The sequence below is a fragment of the Raphanus sativus genome, chromosome 5 (genome assembly GCF_000801105.2).
Source record: "Raphanus sativus cultivar WK10039 chromosome 5, ASM80110v3, whole genome shotgun sequence".
NCBI classification, from domain to species: domain Eukaryota; kingdom Viridiplantae; phylum Streptophyta; class Magnoliopsida; order Brassicales; family Brassicaceae; genus Raphanus; species Raphanus sativus.
The window spans coordinates 28,864,739-28,879,803 of record NC_079515.1 but is presented as its reverse complement, the minus strand read 5'-3'; the positions used below and the strand labels follow the sequence as shown (position 1 = coordinate 28,879,803).

The following is a 15,065-nucleotide window of genomic DNA, read 5'->3' as shown; positions in this document are numbered from 1 at the left end:
ACAAACTATTTTTAGAGTAATAGATTTTTTTTTGAAAAATAGAATGGTGTTGCAATAGTTTATTTAAAAATTAGTTTAGAGTAACATTTTACTAATTATATCACATCACACTCTAAGATTATTTAAGTATGAATAGTTCTATTCTCCAAATATTCGTTGTAAACTTCTTTAACATTTATTAATTTGTATTCCTCGGGATATTCATCTCAACGAAGACTTCTAGGCTAAAGTAGAACCGCAAATTCGCAATTTGCAAAAGAAGTTGACCTCTTCACTATTCAATTAGATAATACACATAAACACGTTTTAATTACTTTCCGGGAATATTATACTTTGCTTTAGTTGAATAAATAACAGACAACCTACGTGAGATTATATACTAACCGACCGGCTTAATATTCTCTACATAATTCCCAACAAAATACTGAATGATTTACAACTCACTGAAAAGTAAACATTTATGGAAAGTTTATTCCTTTATACGACATTTTTTATTTGTGGGGTTCTTGAGACTATAATTTGGTTATGTTTTCAATAAACCATAACTCAAAAAGTCAAATTCAAATAAAATAAAAAATAGCTGTCTTTGAATTTGGTCGGATCAAGTTAATGGGAACCAGTGGTATATTCCCATTTATGGAACATGGTTCTAACATATACACAAATTTGTTGATCACCCAAAAGGCACATTTATATTATAAACTGGTTCAGCTTTCGTAGCCAGGCTTTTATGGATAGCTCCACTGACTCGAATTAATTTAAAATTCTCATATATAGTCCAGTTGCTATAGTTTGAATATGCTATGAATTATGATTAACCTGATCGATAAATTTCTGAATGATAAGATTACAAAAAAAAAAATCTGAATGATAAACGAAAAAATATCAAACTGACTGACACATTACGAACTCGTTGATGTAGATATAAATTCGTAAAACTGAAAAGCAAAAAAACATTTAAAAAGGTGGAAAGTAACTCGAAGATAAACACAAGGCAATTGTTTACAGATTTTATTTAAAGTGCCTACGTTTTTCGAATATGGCAAGAAGTAATCCACAGTAATCTTTAGAACAAAATCGGTGGCTAGAATCCTCCAAAATCATATCATTTACAAGAATGAGTTGAAAATGTCGAGGTAATAATCCTGCATATGCCGTACTTACTCAAAAAATGATATGAGAAACAAACTCTATATATTTTTACCGAGAATAATTAAGCGGGTTTCTGTCCAGACAAAGATTATCCGGAAAATTTTTCATTCAAAAGACTTTTACGAGAAATGATGAGTTTTATAAAATAGTCTTCCGTAAAACAACTTTCGAAAATTTTATAAGGAAAAAATTTCGTCAAACAAGTAAAACAGTTCCAAAGTAAATGAAACCATAAACGGAGAACAACGAAAAGAGACAAGACAAGCATTACGTTCCTCCCAAGACCCCAGCAAGCACAACCTCCTGAACCGCTGCACGTGAATGGCCTCCGCAACTCAATCACACTTCCATTTGGACACCCTGCAGCCAAGAGTCAAACAAAACACAAGTCATTGCCCATGAAAACCTAAATGCTTTACTCAATACACAATTAAGAAAAAACTCAAACAAAAACAAAACTTTAGATTATGTCAACGATGTTATCAAGCATGACCTGTTAAAGAAACGATCTTCTTTGGCGACAGATTGGAAGCCAACAATGAATAAGCATCAGTCTCCGCTCCATTTTTCATTTAAAAAGGAAACTGTTCCCTTTTAATAATGTGCGATCAAAAAACTTTGTAATCAACAAACCCACTGCAACTCAAACAGGAAAAATGCCTATTTCAGTCTGAAATTTATCCATTGTATCTATTTGTCGAATTTTATAGTACTGCATATTTCATACAAAACTATACAAAAGTTCAAAAATACTAGATGAATTTTCTCAAAATCATGCTTATATATATATTCTCCGTCAAAGGTGTTATTCAACCATTAATTTATCAAACGACGTTGTTTTGATAATTGATGTAAAATTTAAAAATTTTAAATACTATATAAACTCTCAAAATCGAATTTATATATTAATCTTTTAACTTTACATAATTTATCCAAAATGACGTTATTTTGATAAATTACGGATGACTAATATTTTTGACGGTAAATATATATAAACACGATTTTAAGAATTTATGTAGTATTTCTAAATTTTAAATTTTAAAGAATTTATCAAAACAATGTCGTTTGCCTCTTTAAAGGCAAAACAACACAAAATTCTAAAATTTTACAATATATTTCAGTTTTTAGTAATACTATAAAGTAAATATGTAAATTATAAATAATTAGTTAATTTTAAATTTAAATTTAAAAACTTAAACAATTATATATTTATTTGATAAAACTAAAAAAATAAAAAAACTGATAACATTTATTTGATTAAACTAAAACTTAAAACATCAGTTAATGTTTACAAATTTATAAAGTTGATCTAGCAATTAATATGATCTTACTTGTACACAAATTCGAACGTTCCAAAAAAATGAATTTTATTTGATATAATTTGTCCAAAATGACGTCATTTTGATAAATTAACTGATGCTTAATATTTTTGACGGTCAATATAACACGATTTTGAGAACTTGTATAATATTTTTAAATTTTAAATTTTATAGAATTTATCAAAAAAAATAATGTTGTTTGATAAATTAATGGATGAATAACACCTCTAACTGTCAATATATAAGTACAATTTTGAAAGTCAATGTAATATTTTTGAATTTTTTTTAGTTCGCTATAAAATATGTACTGCTATAAAGTTGGAAAAGTAAAATGCACAATGTTTAAAGTTTATATAATATTTTTGAGTTTTTATGTAATTTGATATGGAATACTCATTACTTCAAAGTTTTGAAAAGAATATGCATGACATATAAGTTAAGGTTGAAATAGGTTTTTTTTCAAACTCACCGCTTTGAGTAATGACATTTTTTTTCCAACTCACCGCTTTGAGGAATGGCCTATACGCTATGTCTGATAAAAAAAGAAAACAGAGTAGCAACAGCTATTGCAGAGAGTGTGGTCACAGGGGCTCGTTCACAATCATATGTTGCGTCTGAAGGACCTTTGTGGCTTGATCGGTTAATTCTGTAAGAAGCAGGAACCGAAACTACCTTTGTCTCCGGTGGGAATCTAAGTTACTTCCATTCCCTGTCTCTTCTCTTTAAGACTGCTGTTGTATTTACTGGTATCTGTATTTGTTTCTAGTAAATGTTAGTTTGTTTAATTAGGGGTTGGTTTTCGGATACCGTTTCGGGTCTAGATATCCAATCTTTCCTAACTTAATATCCGTTCGAATATTTTGCTATTTCGGTTTAGATTTTAGTTCGGAGGATCAGGTACTCTCTCCCCCCCCCCCCCCCCCCCGAACAAAAAACGAAATGAACCTAACCCTTATCAAATAAACTCAAAAAGACAAAAACTTCTCCATATATTCCTCAAGATCCAAAGATGTGTCCTCCAAATAGTAACTGAAGATGTCAAAACTCCACGTGGCACTCCTCCAGCTGAATGAAAGCAACGTGGGAGTATCCGCGAAATCCTCTCCGGAGTACCGGCAACACAGTAGACTTTTTCTGCTCTTCACTCAAATCTTAAATCTTAAGCCCTATAAATAAAGAAATCACATCCAAAACCAGAAACACGTAAATCAGAAACGAATATAAGAAAACGAAAACTTTTCTTTTGTAGAAATGAGAATCACAGAAGAGAGAAGAAGCTTGTTGGTTTCAATAGTGATGGTGTTGTTCTTCTTCAACACTCGTCATCTTCAGGTTATGAGTTGCCCCTTGGAAAAGACGAACTGTACCGATCAAGACAGAAAATTATTGGAGTTTCCGTTGAATTTGGAGTATCTTGAAGCTGAGTTTTTCTTGTTCGGAGCATTAGGGTTTGGTCTTGATAAAGTCGCACCAAATTTAACGATGGGAGGGCCAAGTCCTATTGGAGCTCAGATAGCTAATCTCGATCGTTTGACAAGAGATATTGTTTTGCAATTTGCTTGGCAAGAGGTTGGCCACTTGAGGTAAACTGTTTCTTTGAGTTCAAAGTTTGTATACAGTTTAGTTTTGTGAACCTTGTGATCATATGAGATTCTTGTAAATCGATATTTAATTATTTATAGGTATTATGTAGGTAAAATATTTTTTTCTTCTAATAATATATAGAAGTAAATTTTTTTTAAAAATCACAGGGCAATCAAGAAAACGGTGAGAGGATTTGCACGGCCACTTCTTGATTTAAGTAAAAAATCATTTGCGAAAGTGATGGATGATGCATTCGGACGAAAATTTGTGCCACCATTTGATCCTTATGCCAACTCTTACAATTACCTCATTGCTTCATATTTGGTCCCTTATGTTGGTCTCACCGGCTACGTTGGCGCAAACCCGAAACTGAAATGTCCCGCGTCAAGGAAGGTAACAAAACTAAACTACTCTTTTCTAGTGGTACATGTAAAATCTCATCTTACAACCAGAAATTTAGGGTTTCTATGTAAATTTTTTTTAAAAGTTCCATATTGCGAAAAGAAGAAATTATAGTTTCTAACATCATTACGTTTCATCACATCAATATCAGATAATGTTGAATTTCATTGATTTATGTAGATAATAAAGCTCGTAAAAAAGCTTCTCTTTTTTTTGATAAAGCATAAAGCTCGTACAGTTTCGTGATGTCTAAAGTTTCATCAAATATTTTTTTAAATATTTAATATATTCAAAATCGTAAATTGGAGAGAAATGAGTAATGTAACCGGGTTGTTACAAGTAGTGATGAGTTTTTTTTTCATTTTATCAATTATTTTCAGATGAAATTCTGAAAATTTGCACATTATATATATTTTTAATGTTAATTACGCAAACGTTTTGCAGTTAGTAGCCGGACTTTTGGGAGTAGAATCAGGCCAGGACGCGGTGATAAGAACAATGTTATATGCAAAGGCCAAACACATAGTCCATCCTTATGGTGTCTCTGTTGCAGCTTTTACGGATAGGATCTCGGATCTGAGGAACAAATTGGGGAAAATGGGTGTGAAAGATGAGGGGTTGGTTGTGCATAAAGCCATGGGTGCTGAGGGACAAGTGGCTGGAAATGTATTGGCGGGTGACGAGATGTCGCTTGCGTTTGATCGCACTCCGGAGGAAATTCTACGGATTGTGTATGGAAGTGGAGATGAACGTACCCCTGGTGGATTTTACCCTAAAGGAGCTGATGGAGAAATTGCTAAATCTTATTTGGATTAACAATGGTGTCGTTGGGGATGAGGTATAGTGTTAGCTGGAGTTTAGTTTCCTTTGTAGGTTGTCGGGTTTTTGGGTTTTATAGGGACTTAAGTAAAATAATTTTATGTAATAAATGATGTGAGGGATGAACTTTCGCATTGAACAATGTAATAAGTAAGAAAACAGTTTGCCTATGAGATCTCCACTCTTCTTGTCTATCTCCCTAAATTGAGCTTTGTCAATGAAAGCTTAAGATTTAAATAAGATTTCAGTGAAAACTTGGGGTCTGAATGACAATCATTTCAGGAATACAAGGAATAAATAAAAAAATAATGGATAGGAATAAAATTATAGGAATAATGAGAAAACAAATTTATTCTTTAATTTTTTACAATAAAAAGAATACGAAGGAATGAAAAAAAAGAACTACTCTTTGTAAATAGTAAAATTTGTTAGAAACATTAAAAAATGCATTATTCCTCTTCATTCATTCTTTGAAGCGAAAGTTAATGCTTTAAATAGCCAAAAGATCTAAATTGAGGATCTTTTTTATTCCAAATCAAAATAGTAGCTGGTTTTTCTCTTTCAAATCAAACACTATTAAAAGGAGAATAACAAGCCTTGCGAAGGTGTCCACGTAAGACATTTAAATCATCCAATCAGAGGGTTTAGTTTTGCCACATCAGATGATTTCAATATTTAGGCTTAGGTGTGGGCTTCTTATGAATTCTAAAAAAGGCAACGCGACGACGGAAGTCACGAGGATCTATTCCTCTACCTTTTCGTCTTCTCCGACTGAGTTTTGATCGATCTATTTCTACACAATCAAAACTCCTCTTTAATTTGATCAATCAATTTCTTCTTTATGATTTCGTTTCATCTCCCTTTTCTCCCTTCTTTATATATTGATCTTCTTTCTGTGTACAAATCAAAACCCTAGAACTGCTATAACCTCAATCCATGGCGATGAGATCAAATGGGAAGTCCCCTGAATCTCAACATATGAATCTTCCAAATGAAATACAAAATCTCTAGCCAAGTCTCCGGCGGCTCTATTTTTCAACACCATCACACCAGGCCTCTCCGACACGGAGTTACGCATCAGTTTAATCCACTTCTGGGAGTCAAGAAACAGGGGGCATCATGGTTGGCTTGGAACTGCTGCTCTGCAACAAGCAGGTATGATCTTTTACTGATTAACATATAACCCTATACTGTTTTCACAAGTCACGGAAATTGTTTGTCGGTGATATCTGTTCATCTTCGTGTTTGTATCATAATTCATATGGCTTGCATTTCATTTAAAATAAACAATAAAAATCAATTATTGATTCTCAAATCGCTGTGTCTAACAAGGGCTTCAGTTCTGAAGACACTCAATTGGAAATGACTTAGCTGGCAGATTCTTTGATTGATATTTACACATTCGGCATCTAAAGCTTTCTTTGTCTCTGAAACACATTGTACAAGTAAGCTTTTCTTTTTTGGATTTTAATCTTTTTTGTTGCTGTGAATTTTCACCTTAGTTGTTTTTTCTTAGCAGTTACAAGATCGATGCTCTACTGAATGAGAGGGATGGAAGACTTCTAATGATGGTTCTCCTTTGCGGAAATAGGAACGAGCTTCCCATGAATAAAGGAAAACCATAAGAGAAACTCCATTCAAAACCCATTGTGTCAACAGAGAATAGCAATTCTAATTTTTTCAACTCAGTTTTCCATTTGTCGTGCAAGGATGATTATGTGTTTGTCACAGGCTGTTCTCAATTCTGATTGTGCTATGTACAATAGAAGTGCTTATGTCTAGCTGTCTATTTATTTCTGACGAACTATAACTCTTTGGATGAATATGAGACACTAAGGAAGCTGATATAGTAGGTATGTTTTCACGTACTATCTTATTATATAATATAATACTTATGCAATCATGTGCCAGACATTGCCTAAACATATTTTCTTCACTCATTTACCTTTCATATCTCTTTTCATTTAGTGTTAGATAGAGTGCTAAGTAATCAGCAGGGCTGTATTACAATCTAAATTCAAAGTTCTGTCTCAGATGGCCACGTTAATTATCTCTTAGCACAACTTTTTTTGTCCATTTTTTATATAAAGAGAGATGAAGACTTCTCCAGATTTGTGTGCCCCACCAAATTCATCATGTATCTAAAGAGAATCGGTGGATGAGAGAAGAGACAAAGAGCTTGGAGAGGCAGAGCAGGAGATAGACATTCTAAACCTCGAGTGTGAGTGAATACCGTTCCAGATAAGGAAATGAAGAGAAGATAGATGCCATAGCATCGCCGCGTATGCCAGAATATGAAGTGAATCAGAGGATGAGAGAAGAGAGAAGAGACAGAGAGCTTGGAGAGGCAGAGCATGCCATGGAAACCTTTTGTAAACACATGTCGCTTTTTCCCTGTTGGCTAACGACTGTAATTTCATTCACTCTCTGTCGCTTGAAGCTGCTGAAGGACAAAGGAGAGAGAAACTGAAGAGAGAGAGACAGTTAAGGTGAGATTGATACTAAAGACTGTTTCTTTTGTTTTTGTCAGTACAGAGTACGTGCCTTGATTTATCGTTGGCTCTTCTGTCATATATTCAACAGCCGCCACTCTATTTCACATGTTTGCTTTGATCTCAGGCTCGTGATGCTGACGTAGGAAGCATACCATCAACAATGGCGGATCTAGGCCGCAACAAGAGGATGGAGAAACAGAGACGCCAAATACCATACATGCGACTAAATCTTTGATGTCACAGGTAAAGTATTAATCGTTTACACTTTCATTGGACTGTTTGGTCTCTTCTGCTTGTGAACTAAAGAACAAAATTGTGAAAGCATGAATTTTTACTCAGTGGTCGTGTTTGATCTGTTACAATTTTTTTTATAAACATAGTTAATAATCTAAGTTCCAGTCCAGGAATGCGTCTCTGAGTTCATCAGCTTCATTACCAGGGAGCATGTTGTTTCTTCTCTTTAATTGCTTCTGTAACACATATTTTTTTTTTCTTTTGAATTTAGATTAGTAGGTTAATTTGTAGCTTAGAAAGTCTTTACTTTTTTATCTGATTTTCAAGTTTTAAATTTCTGATTAATTCAGAGCCAGTGACAAGTGCCAGAAAGAGAAATGGAAAACTGTGAATGGTGGGGATTTGTTGTGGGCAATGTCAACATTAGATTTCGAGAATTACTTGGAACCCTTAAAGCTGTACCTTGCGAGGTACAGGGAGGTAGGTTACATTTACTCTTTGGCTTAGATACTGAGACATTAGATAAGAAGATTGAAAGATTTAATTTTACTGGAACAAAAAGATTGAAAGATGAAAAACATTTGGCTTTGGCTTAGATACTGAGACATTAGATAAGACTTTTGTAAAACCAACACTTGGTTCAGCCTTTTAATGATTGGTCAAATGCTGGCAACAGAGGAGGTGATGGGTTTTTATCAGAGGAAGAGATAAGGGCTAGAAGTAATGAAACTGATGAGTTTTTTTTTTCTCAAGTTGTGATTGAGAGAAGATGGTCAACAACCTAAAATTTTAAATTATTATATGTTTAAAATGCTGGAAAAGTAGATAATGTGAAGTAGACTTTGTTGTGTGTTTGTATTGGAAAAACAGGTGGTTGTTCTTAGCGTGTCTTCACTGTCCATGTAGAGGCTGTGAAGCAAAGTGAAGAAACATCTATCTAGAATGAAGGTCAATCTCTTCTTATCAACAACTTTTTTTTTCCTTTTCAACATAATATCCACACAGCATATACATGTCATTGTGAATGGGTTTAAGGTAATTTATAATTGTATTTGGCAAACACTCAGGTGTGACGTCATTCAAAATTAATTTTCCTTCAAAGGTGTGTGGCTGGAGACATCAGTCCCTTACAAGTAGTGGGTTGTTTCTCAAAGGTCAAAAATACCCAGCTCAGAGCGGAACCACCTCCATCATCATTTTTAAGGGTTATTCCGGAGAACTAAAAACCTTAAATTTTGAATATTTTGTATTCACTTTATCTGATTTGTTATGAATCAAATCAGTGGTAAAAGTTCAGAGTTTCTTACTCCATTTTCAAATGTTTATGTGAAAGATTCAAACCTTTCATTTAGTTAATATCATTTCTTTAACTTTATGCTATGTAATTAAGGTGTTGGCCATTTAGGCCACCCACGTTTGTCTCACTTTAGCTTTTGGCGATTAGTCAATCTTTTGATGTTTTTCCTATTAATTGTGATTGGTTTCTAAAGCAAAGTTCGTCATCTTTCTACAATGCAAATCTTCGAAATCAATGACCACAACAAAAGAAAAATTCACAAACACGGCTTACATTCATTTAGATAGAGTAACGGTGTTCAATCCACATGTCAGTTCGTTTTCTTTTTGGTTTTTGGCATTTCGGTTTATAAAAATAAGCTACCATATTAATATCATATCTAATTCGGTTTAGTTTGGTTTATATACTAACGATTTTTGGTTTATTCGTTTTTATATTTTTTTCATTTTTACTATTAAAAATATAAATAAGAAAACTATTAATATCATAATAGTATTAAATAACTATATTTTAGCATAAATATGTACCAATGAAAATATATTTTATTTAATTTAATGAAAATGAGAATTTTTAAACTTAGAACAAATAAAAGAATTGATAAAATCAGTGTTTGCATGTATATATTATTAATTTATTATAAATTTCGTATATAAGTATAGTAGTATACTAACATATTTTATTTAATTGGTTTCTTTGATTTATTAGGTTTTATCGGTTTTATGCTGAACCATATTCAGATACCATTATTTCTTAAATTAACATTCATTCGGTTTATTAGGTATTACCAAATTCAAATCATTTTTTCTATTTCGGTTCCGTTTTACCGGAATCTTCTAAGTAGAGTAACATCTATGTCGGATTGGTAGAGGATGTGACTTTAGTTGTTTTAATTTAGAATGTATGTTGTAAGTTTTTTTTGTGACTTTAGATTAGATTGAGGTAAATTTATATTAATTATTTTGAAAATACTATATGTATATATATTTTAAAAATGATTTCCAAAACCAATATATTTCCTAATTTAACTTTTGGGCTGTAGTTTAAAATTATTTTCTTAAAAAAGTAATTGATAAATCAAAATGTTTGTAAAAATAAAAGAACAGTAAAAATACTCAGAGCACTTACCAGTTACCTCTAACAACATTTATGAAATTTCTGAAAATGTTCAATAAATCAATTGTTTACCTTTTATCAAGATGATAAAATTATTAGATCTAACACTTTTGAAATTGTAAGAAAATTCAACAATTTTATTTTTCATGTGTATTTCTAGAGAGATTGATTTTGTTGGGAAGAACTTAACTCTTACTCACTAATTATACAATACGAATCAGATAGAGTTGAACAAAATAGTTAAGAAATCAAAATTTTAAATTATTGGAGTTTTAACTAAATTTACTGTAATAATATTTCAAATAATGTAATATGCACTTTTATTATTATTTACGTTTTAAATTCTAAGATGTGAAACTTCTTTTTAATAATTTATATTTTCCAGAGTTTCCAATATATATATTACATATTTAAATATAAATAATATTTTAAAATGAATTAAAAATTTATGAAATAAACTCGGGCGTATAATAATTTTTTTACTATAGATCACATCACAGACTTTATTTTTCAGAATATTTAATTTTTTCTTACATTATTTACGTTACTATATGCAAACCTTTTACTCTTTTTTTTTGTTACATGCACTTAATAACTACCAAATTTCAAATAATTGTGTGAAATAGAATATTCCAATCCCAGACAAAATTCAAAAATAATGATCTAAAACTTAACAATTTCAACATTTATCCGCGCGTAGCGCGGAGATCGAATCTAGTGGAAGATAAAAGTAGAGATTGTTACATTTCAGAACATCAAACAAGCGGAGAGTTAATCAAAGAGCATGGGTGTAATGAGAACAAGTCGAACTGAACTGTCCGAAACATTACCTCCGAAAACTACATTAGCTCTGTTCTTTTCACGGACGCGCAGCGTCAGCGGCGAACTATCAAATTTAACAAACAAACCAGAAAATTGTAAGGGTAGCGTTGTTATACACTTCCCGCCGGCGACTGACGCAACCCATTTTTTCCGTGCTTTCTTCGCCGCTGTAAAATACAGCGTCTCCCGCACATATCCTGATGCGTGGCTCGCGTCAATTGTAGTCATCCTTTGACTCTTTAATTTAGTTTATTGCTGACCTGTCAATTTTAATTCTCTTGTATTTTGTTGACGCTCGCCGCCGCGTCTGCGTCTTTTAGGTTTGTAATCCAAATGCCAAAAATAATATTGTGTATTTTGGAGTTTTATCAAATACTTTATCCACATATATCTTGACATTAGAACGTTTCATGTTTTATTAAAAGGGAATAAAAGCAAAACTATAAGGATTCAATCTCAAAGGCGTATAAAAAAGTAACATGTAGATTTATATCACTCAATACTTTTCCAGAAATTGGAATTTGAGGTTTTCAATAACTTAATTCTCAGTAAAAGTGTTCCATAAATGTGTGAGACTCACTTCTGCCTCTGACTCGAACCAGTAATCTGTTTTTAACTGCAATACACAAACAAAATTTAACTTCAGTCAAAACACAAACAAAACTTTTAACTCCAAACCCACACATGTGGATCCTGTATTACTTACATCAGTATCTGAAGTTACTATTTTCAAGGAAGGAGTGTCCACTCCAGTTGGAGTATTTTGATCGGACTCATTTGTTTCCCTACTGTTTTCGCCTTTGTATTTGCTGCAATCAGGTTCGTTCCGAGATCAATAAAGACAAGACCAGACAGAGAGAGCGAGTGGAAAACTGTTGCAAAATACCTTAAAAGGTAGACATCAATAGGTCCCATCCTACTCCTAATCACCATCCGGTATTGTCTTTGCGGGAAACTCAACACCTAATCATAACAAAAACATCTGCTTCACTATGTCGACCCATAAGATTATGAAAGCATGAATAATTCACACCTCATCAGGATCTGGAACTTCGATGTAACTAGCAGTAGGAGCTTTAATCGCCAGGAGGGTCTTGTTCTGTATCAAGAACTACCAGTTTAGTATGTTGACGAGAAAGCCTTGAATGATCTATGAGCGAGTACAGTAGAGGAGAGGACTGACCTGAAAGCGTGGAAGGCTTGTTATATCTTCCTCTGTCATAAACATGTACCTGTGTGTTTGCCTCACTGATCTTAGCAAATTTCTCGTCTAAAAATACAAAAAAGATGAAATAGAAACTTAAGAAAACCTTCTACTACATTCATCTTCCTCCAAGGATCTCAGAGCTGTTTGTCTTTCCCTGGGGAATTATAAAATGAAGACATCTAAAACCATTGTGGAGAAGGAACAATAATGGATAAAGTCTCCAAATAAATATAAGAAGATAAGCAACCAACCTTATAAGGTCATCCAACCTGCTTTCCTCAGATTGCAAACTTTCTACTTCTAACTGAAAATACGTAAAGAAGTAACTTGGTTATATATAGTGGGAGATTTGATTAAGTGTGAATTAACTCTATAATGTTCAGACTGGAAAAAACACGAACATCTCATAAGTCATATTTTGCATTAAAGAGTGAAATCATTATTTAACAATCATACAATATGTTTGTTTACTCAAATGTCCAAGTAATATCTATGAACCTTAAGCCTAGAAATTTGATCTCCCAGTTCCAAATGTCCAAGATTGTCAGCACCCCTGCACCAATCAATGGTCAGAAGAACTCAAACTAAACAAAGAAAAGCTACAAGGTAATTAAATAAGAGAAAGATTTTTGTGGTAAGTAAAATACTTCCAACGGATATGGTTCTTTGTAGTTTTCTCTATCAATCCAATTCCTTCAAGGACATTTGTAATATCATATATCCTTCTTTTCTGCACCTGTTAGTAGAAGGAAACGATTATTCTAGCAGACTCATGATTTGACTTCAGTTAAGAGACAAGGGGGTTATAAAGGTGGGGCTACCTCCAATACATCCGCACAATGGTTAAGGTCAAGTGAGCCATCCTCGGCTTCTATGATCAAGTTCACGAATTTCTTTGTCAACAACCCTACCAAACCAAAAACAAAACATAATCACAACCTGCAATCCCCAGAGAAGTAGAGATGTGATCACACGCTTTGCAGTTTTTTACCTAGAGAACTATCGTAACGGCAGTTATTACTTCCATTAGGTCCACCAAGTTGTTGAGCTTCTGCACACAAACAAACAAAACTAATCAACCTGAATCACACAAAAGATTAAGGTTAGAGAGCGAGAGAGGATGATTTAACTACAAACCTCGCTTCACGGAGGCTTTGGATAGTTTAGTAACCTTTGACTTGTTTCCACGCTTAAGATTCTCCAGAGGAGATTCTTGCTTCACAATGACTTTAGCTATGTCTATGGTTTCTCCAGGTATGTTTCTATTTTTCTGCAGTAAAGAGAGAGAGATTCAGATAGAATCAATTGAAAAAAACTTTGAGATCCAGTTCTGGATTTTTGTTTCCCTTAAACGGCAAAACTTCATTCAATTTTCGCGAAATCTAAGGACAATTGAATGAATCTATGGAGTGAAAGCAGAATCTCACGAATTGGTGAGTGATTGGGGAGTAAGATTGAGCTTGAATTTGAGGCGATTGTGCATTCGGAAGCGGCTCAGAGACCGAGAAAGTTCGATTCGTAGACGAGGGAGGGTGACGTGGATCGAGAGATTGGAGTAGGTCGAAGCTGTTGAAAGGAGAAGGGTGAGTATAAGAGAGACTCGGATCTTCTCCGGATTTAGATGTTGCCGCCATGTGAGGTAAATCTCTGGGCTGGGCGATGAGAACCGTTAGAATTTTCGAAAAGCCAATTCGCGGCGAGAATCTTTGGTTTAGGTTAGTCTGATGAGGAAGGAGAGGTGAAGAGGGAGATGGAGAGAGGAAACAGCGGGAAGAAGAGGATGGGTTCAATGGTCTTTTTGCTTTGTTAAAAATAAAATAATGATAGATAGAGAATAATCGAGTTGTGTAAAAAGAGCGGTGGGCGGTAGAGATTGGAGTGTGTTTCGAATTGTGCCTTACCGCCTAATTTGGGCTTTACCAAGGCTTTTATTTGGCTTGTTGGGAGAGTACTGATTTTCCGATTCCTTCACTACAGGTTGCCCACAAATAAAAACTTCAGTACTGACGACAATAACAGTGCCGGAGATCGTGCTAAGGAGGAATGGTGCGGCTTCGGATAGGCTGTCTCTCTCCTGATCACTTGGGGGGGGGGGGATGAATGTGGAGAGCTATGGATGTACCTAAATAAGAAAACCAAATACAATTAAAATAGACCAGTCAGTCCATCTTGAACCAAGTTGGTGGATCTTTTTTCTTGGGCCTGGAAGGCCTTTGTTTGATCTTCTCCATAATGGGACTGATATTCACCAACTTCTGCACGTCCACTATGTTCCTTAATTCTACTTGGTTGATGAAAATGCTCCTGCTAATCTCCATTTTTAGTTCATTTCTGGCTTATGTAGTTTGACCACTCCATATCCGAATCCATGGCTGAGAGACTACACTAGAGGTAAGAAGAGATTGGTGATGAAAAGAAGACTTAGAAGAACTAAATTAGACAGTGACGATGGACCTGATGTAAGAAGAGTTAGGTTCTTTTTTTTTGTCTTAAGTTAAGGGGTAGCAAAATCTTTGTACTTCAAAAAGAGTGACTAAATAAATTACGAAATCATAAATTACATAGTGAAAAAGTGATTGAAGGTGTAATTTTCTCAAAAATAAAAGGTGTTGTTAAATAGT

At 33.7% G+C, this 15,065-nt stretch overlaps 2 protein-coding genes and 1 long non-coding RNA gene across 5 annotated transcripts; 2 read left to right on the top strand and 1 right to left on the bottom strand.

Moving 5' to 3' along the window:
- The first annotated feature begins 3,405 nt into the window (after positions 1-3,405).
- Positions 3,406-5,468, top strand: LOC108860037 (desiccation-related protein PCC13-62-like). Its single transcript, XM_018633946.2, has 4 exons — positions 3,406-3,586; positions 3,721-4,054; positions 4,223-4,448; positions 4,902-5,468. The coding sequence occupies exons 1-4, from the start codon at positions 3,541-3,543 to the stop codon at positions 5,271-5,273; spliced, it is 978 nt and encodes a 325-aa protein (XP_018489448.2). The 5' UTR covers positions 3,406-3,540; the 3' UTR covers positions 5,274-5,468.
- Positions 5,469-5,969: 501 nt separating this feature from the next.
- LOC130512525 (uncharacterized) lies at positions 5,970-9,465 on the top strand. 3 transcript variants are annotated; one of them, XR_008946077.1, is made up of 5 exons: positions 5,970-7,765; positions 7,896-8,014; positions 8,356-8,485; positions 8,876-8,953; positions 9,073-9,465. It is a non-coding gene; the product is annotated as an uncharacterized LOC130512525 (long non-coding RNA). The 3 variants fall into 3 exon arrangements; XR_008946076.1 differs by having other exon boundaries at positions 8,845-8,953; XR_008946075.1 differs by having other exon boundaries at positions 8,356-8,953.
- A 2,164-nt stretch (positions 9,466-11,629) lies between these two features.
- On the bottom strand, positions 11,630-14,259 carry LOC108859185 (transcription factor E2FC). The gene is made up of 13 exons (XM_018633047.2): positions 13,872-14,259; positions 13,582-13,714; positions 13,436-13,495; positions 13,266-13,351; positions 13,092-13,180; positions 12,943-12,997; positions 12,696-12,748; positions 12,548-12,598; positions 12,421-12,469; positions 12,271-12,336; positions 12,124-12,200; positions 11,944-12,046; positions 11,630-11,853 (listed from the first exon to the last, which is right to left on the bottom strand). Exons 1-13 carry the CDS (start codon positions 14,076-14,078, stop codon positions 11,776-11,778), a joined length of 1,107 nt encoding a protein of 368 aa, XP_018488549.1. The 5' UTR covers positions 14,079-14,259; the 3' UTR covers positions 11,630-11,775.
- Positions 14,260-15,065: the final 806 nt, after the last annotated feature.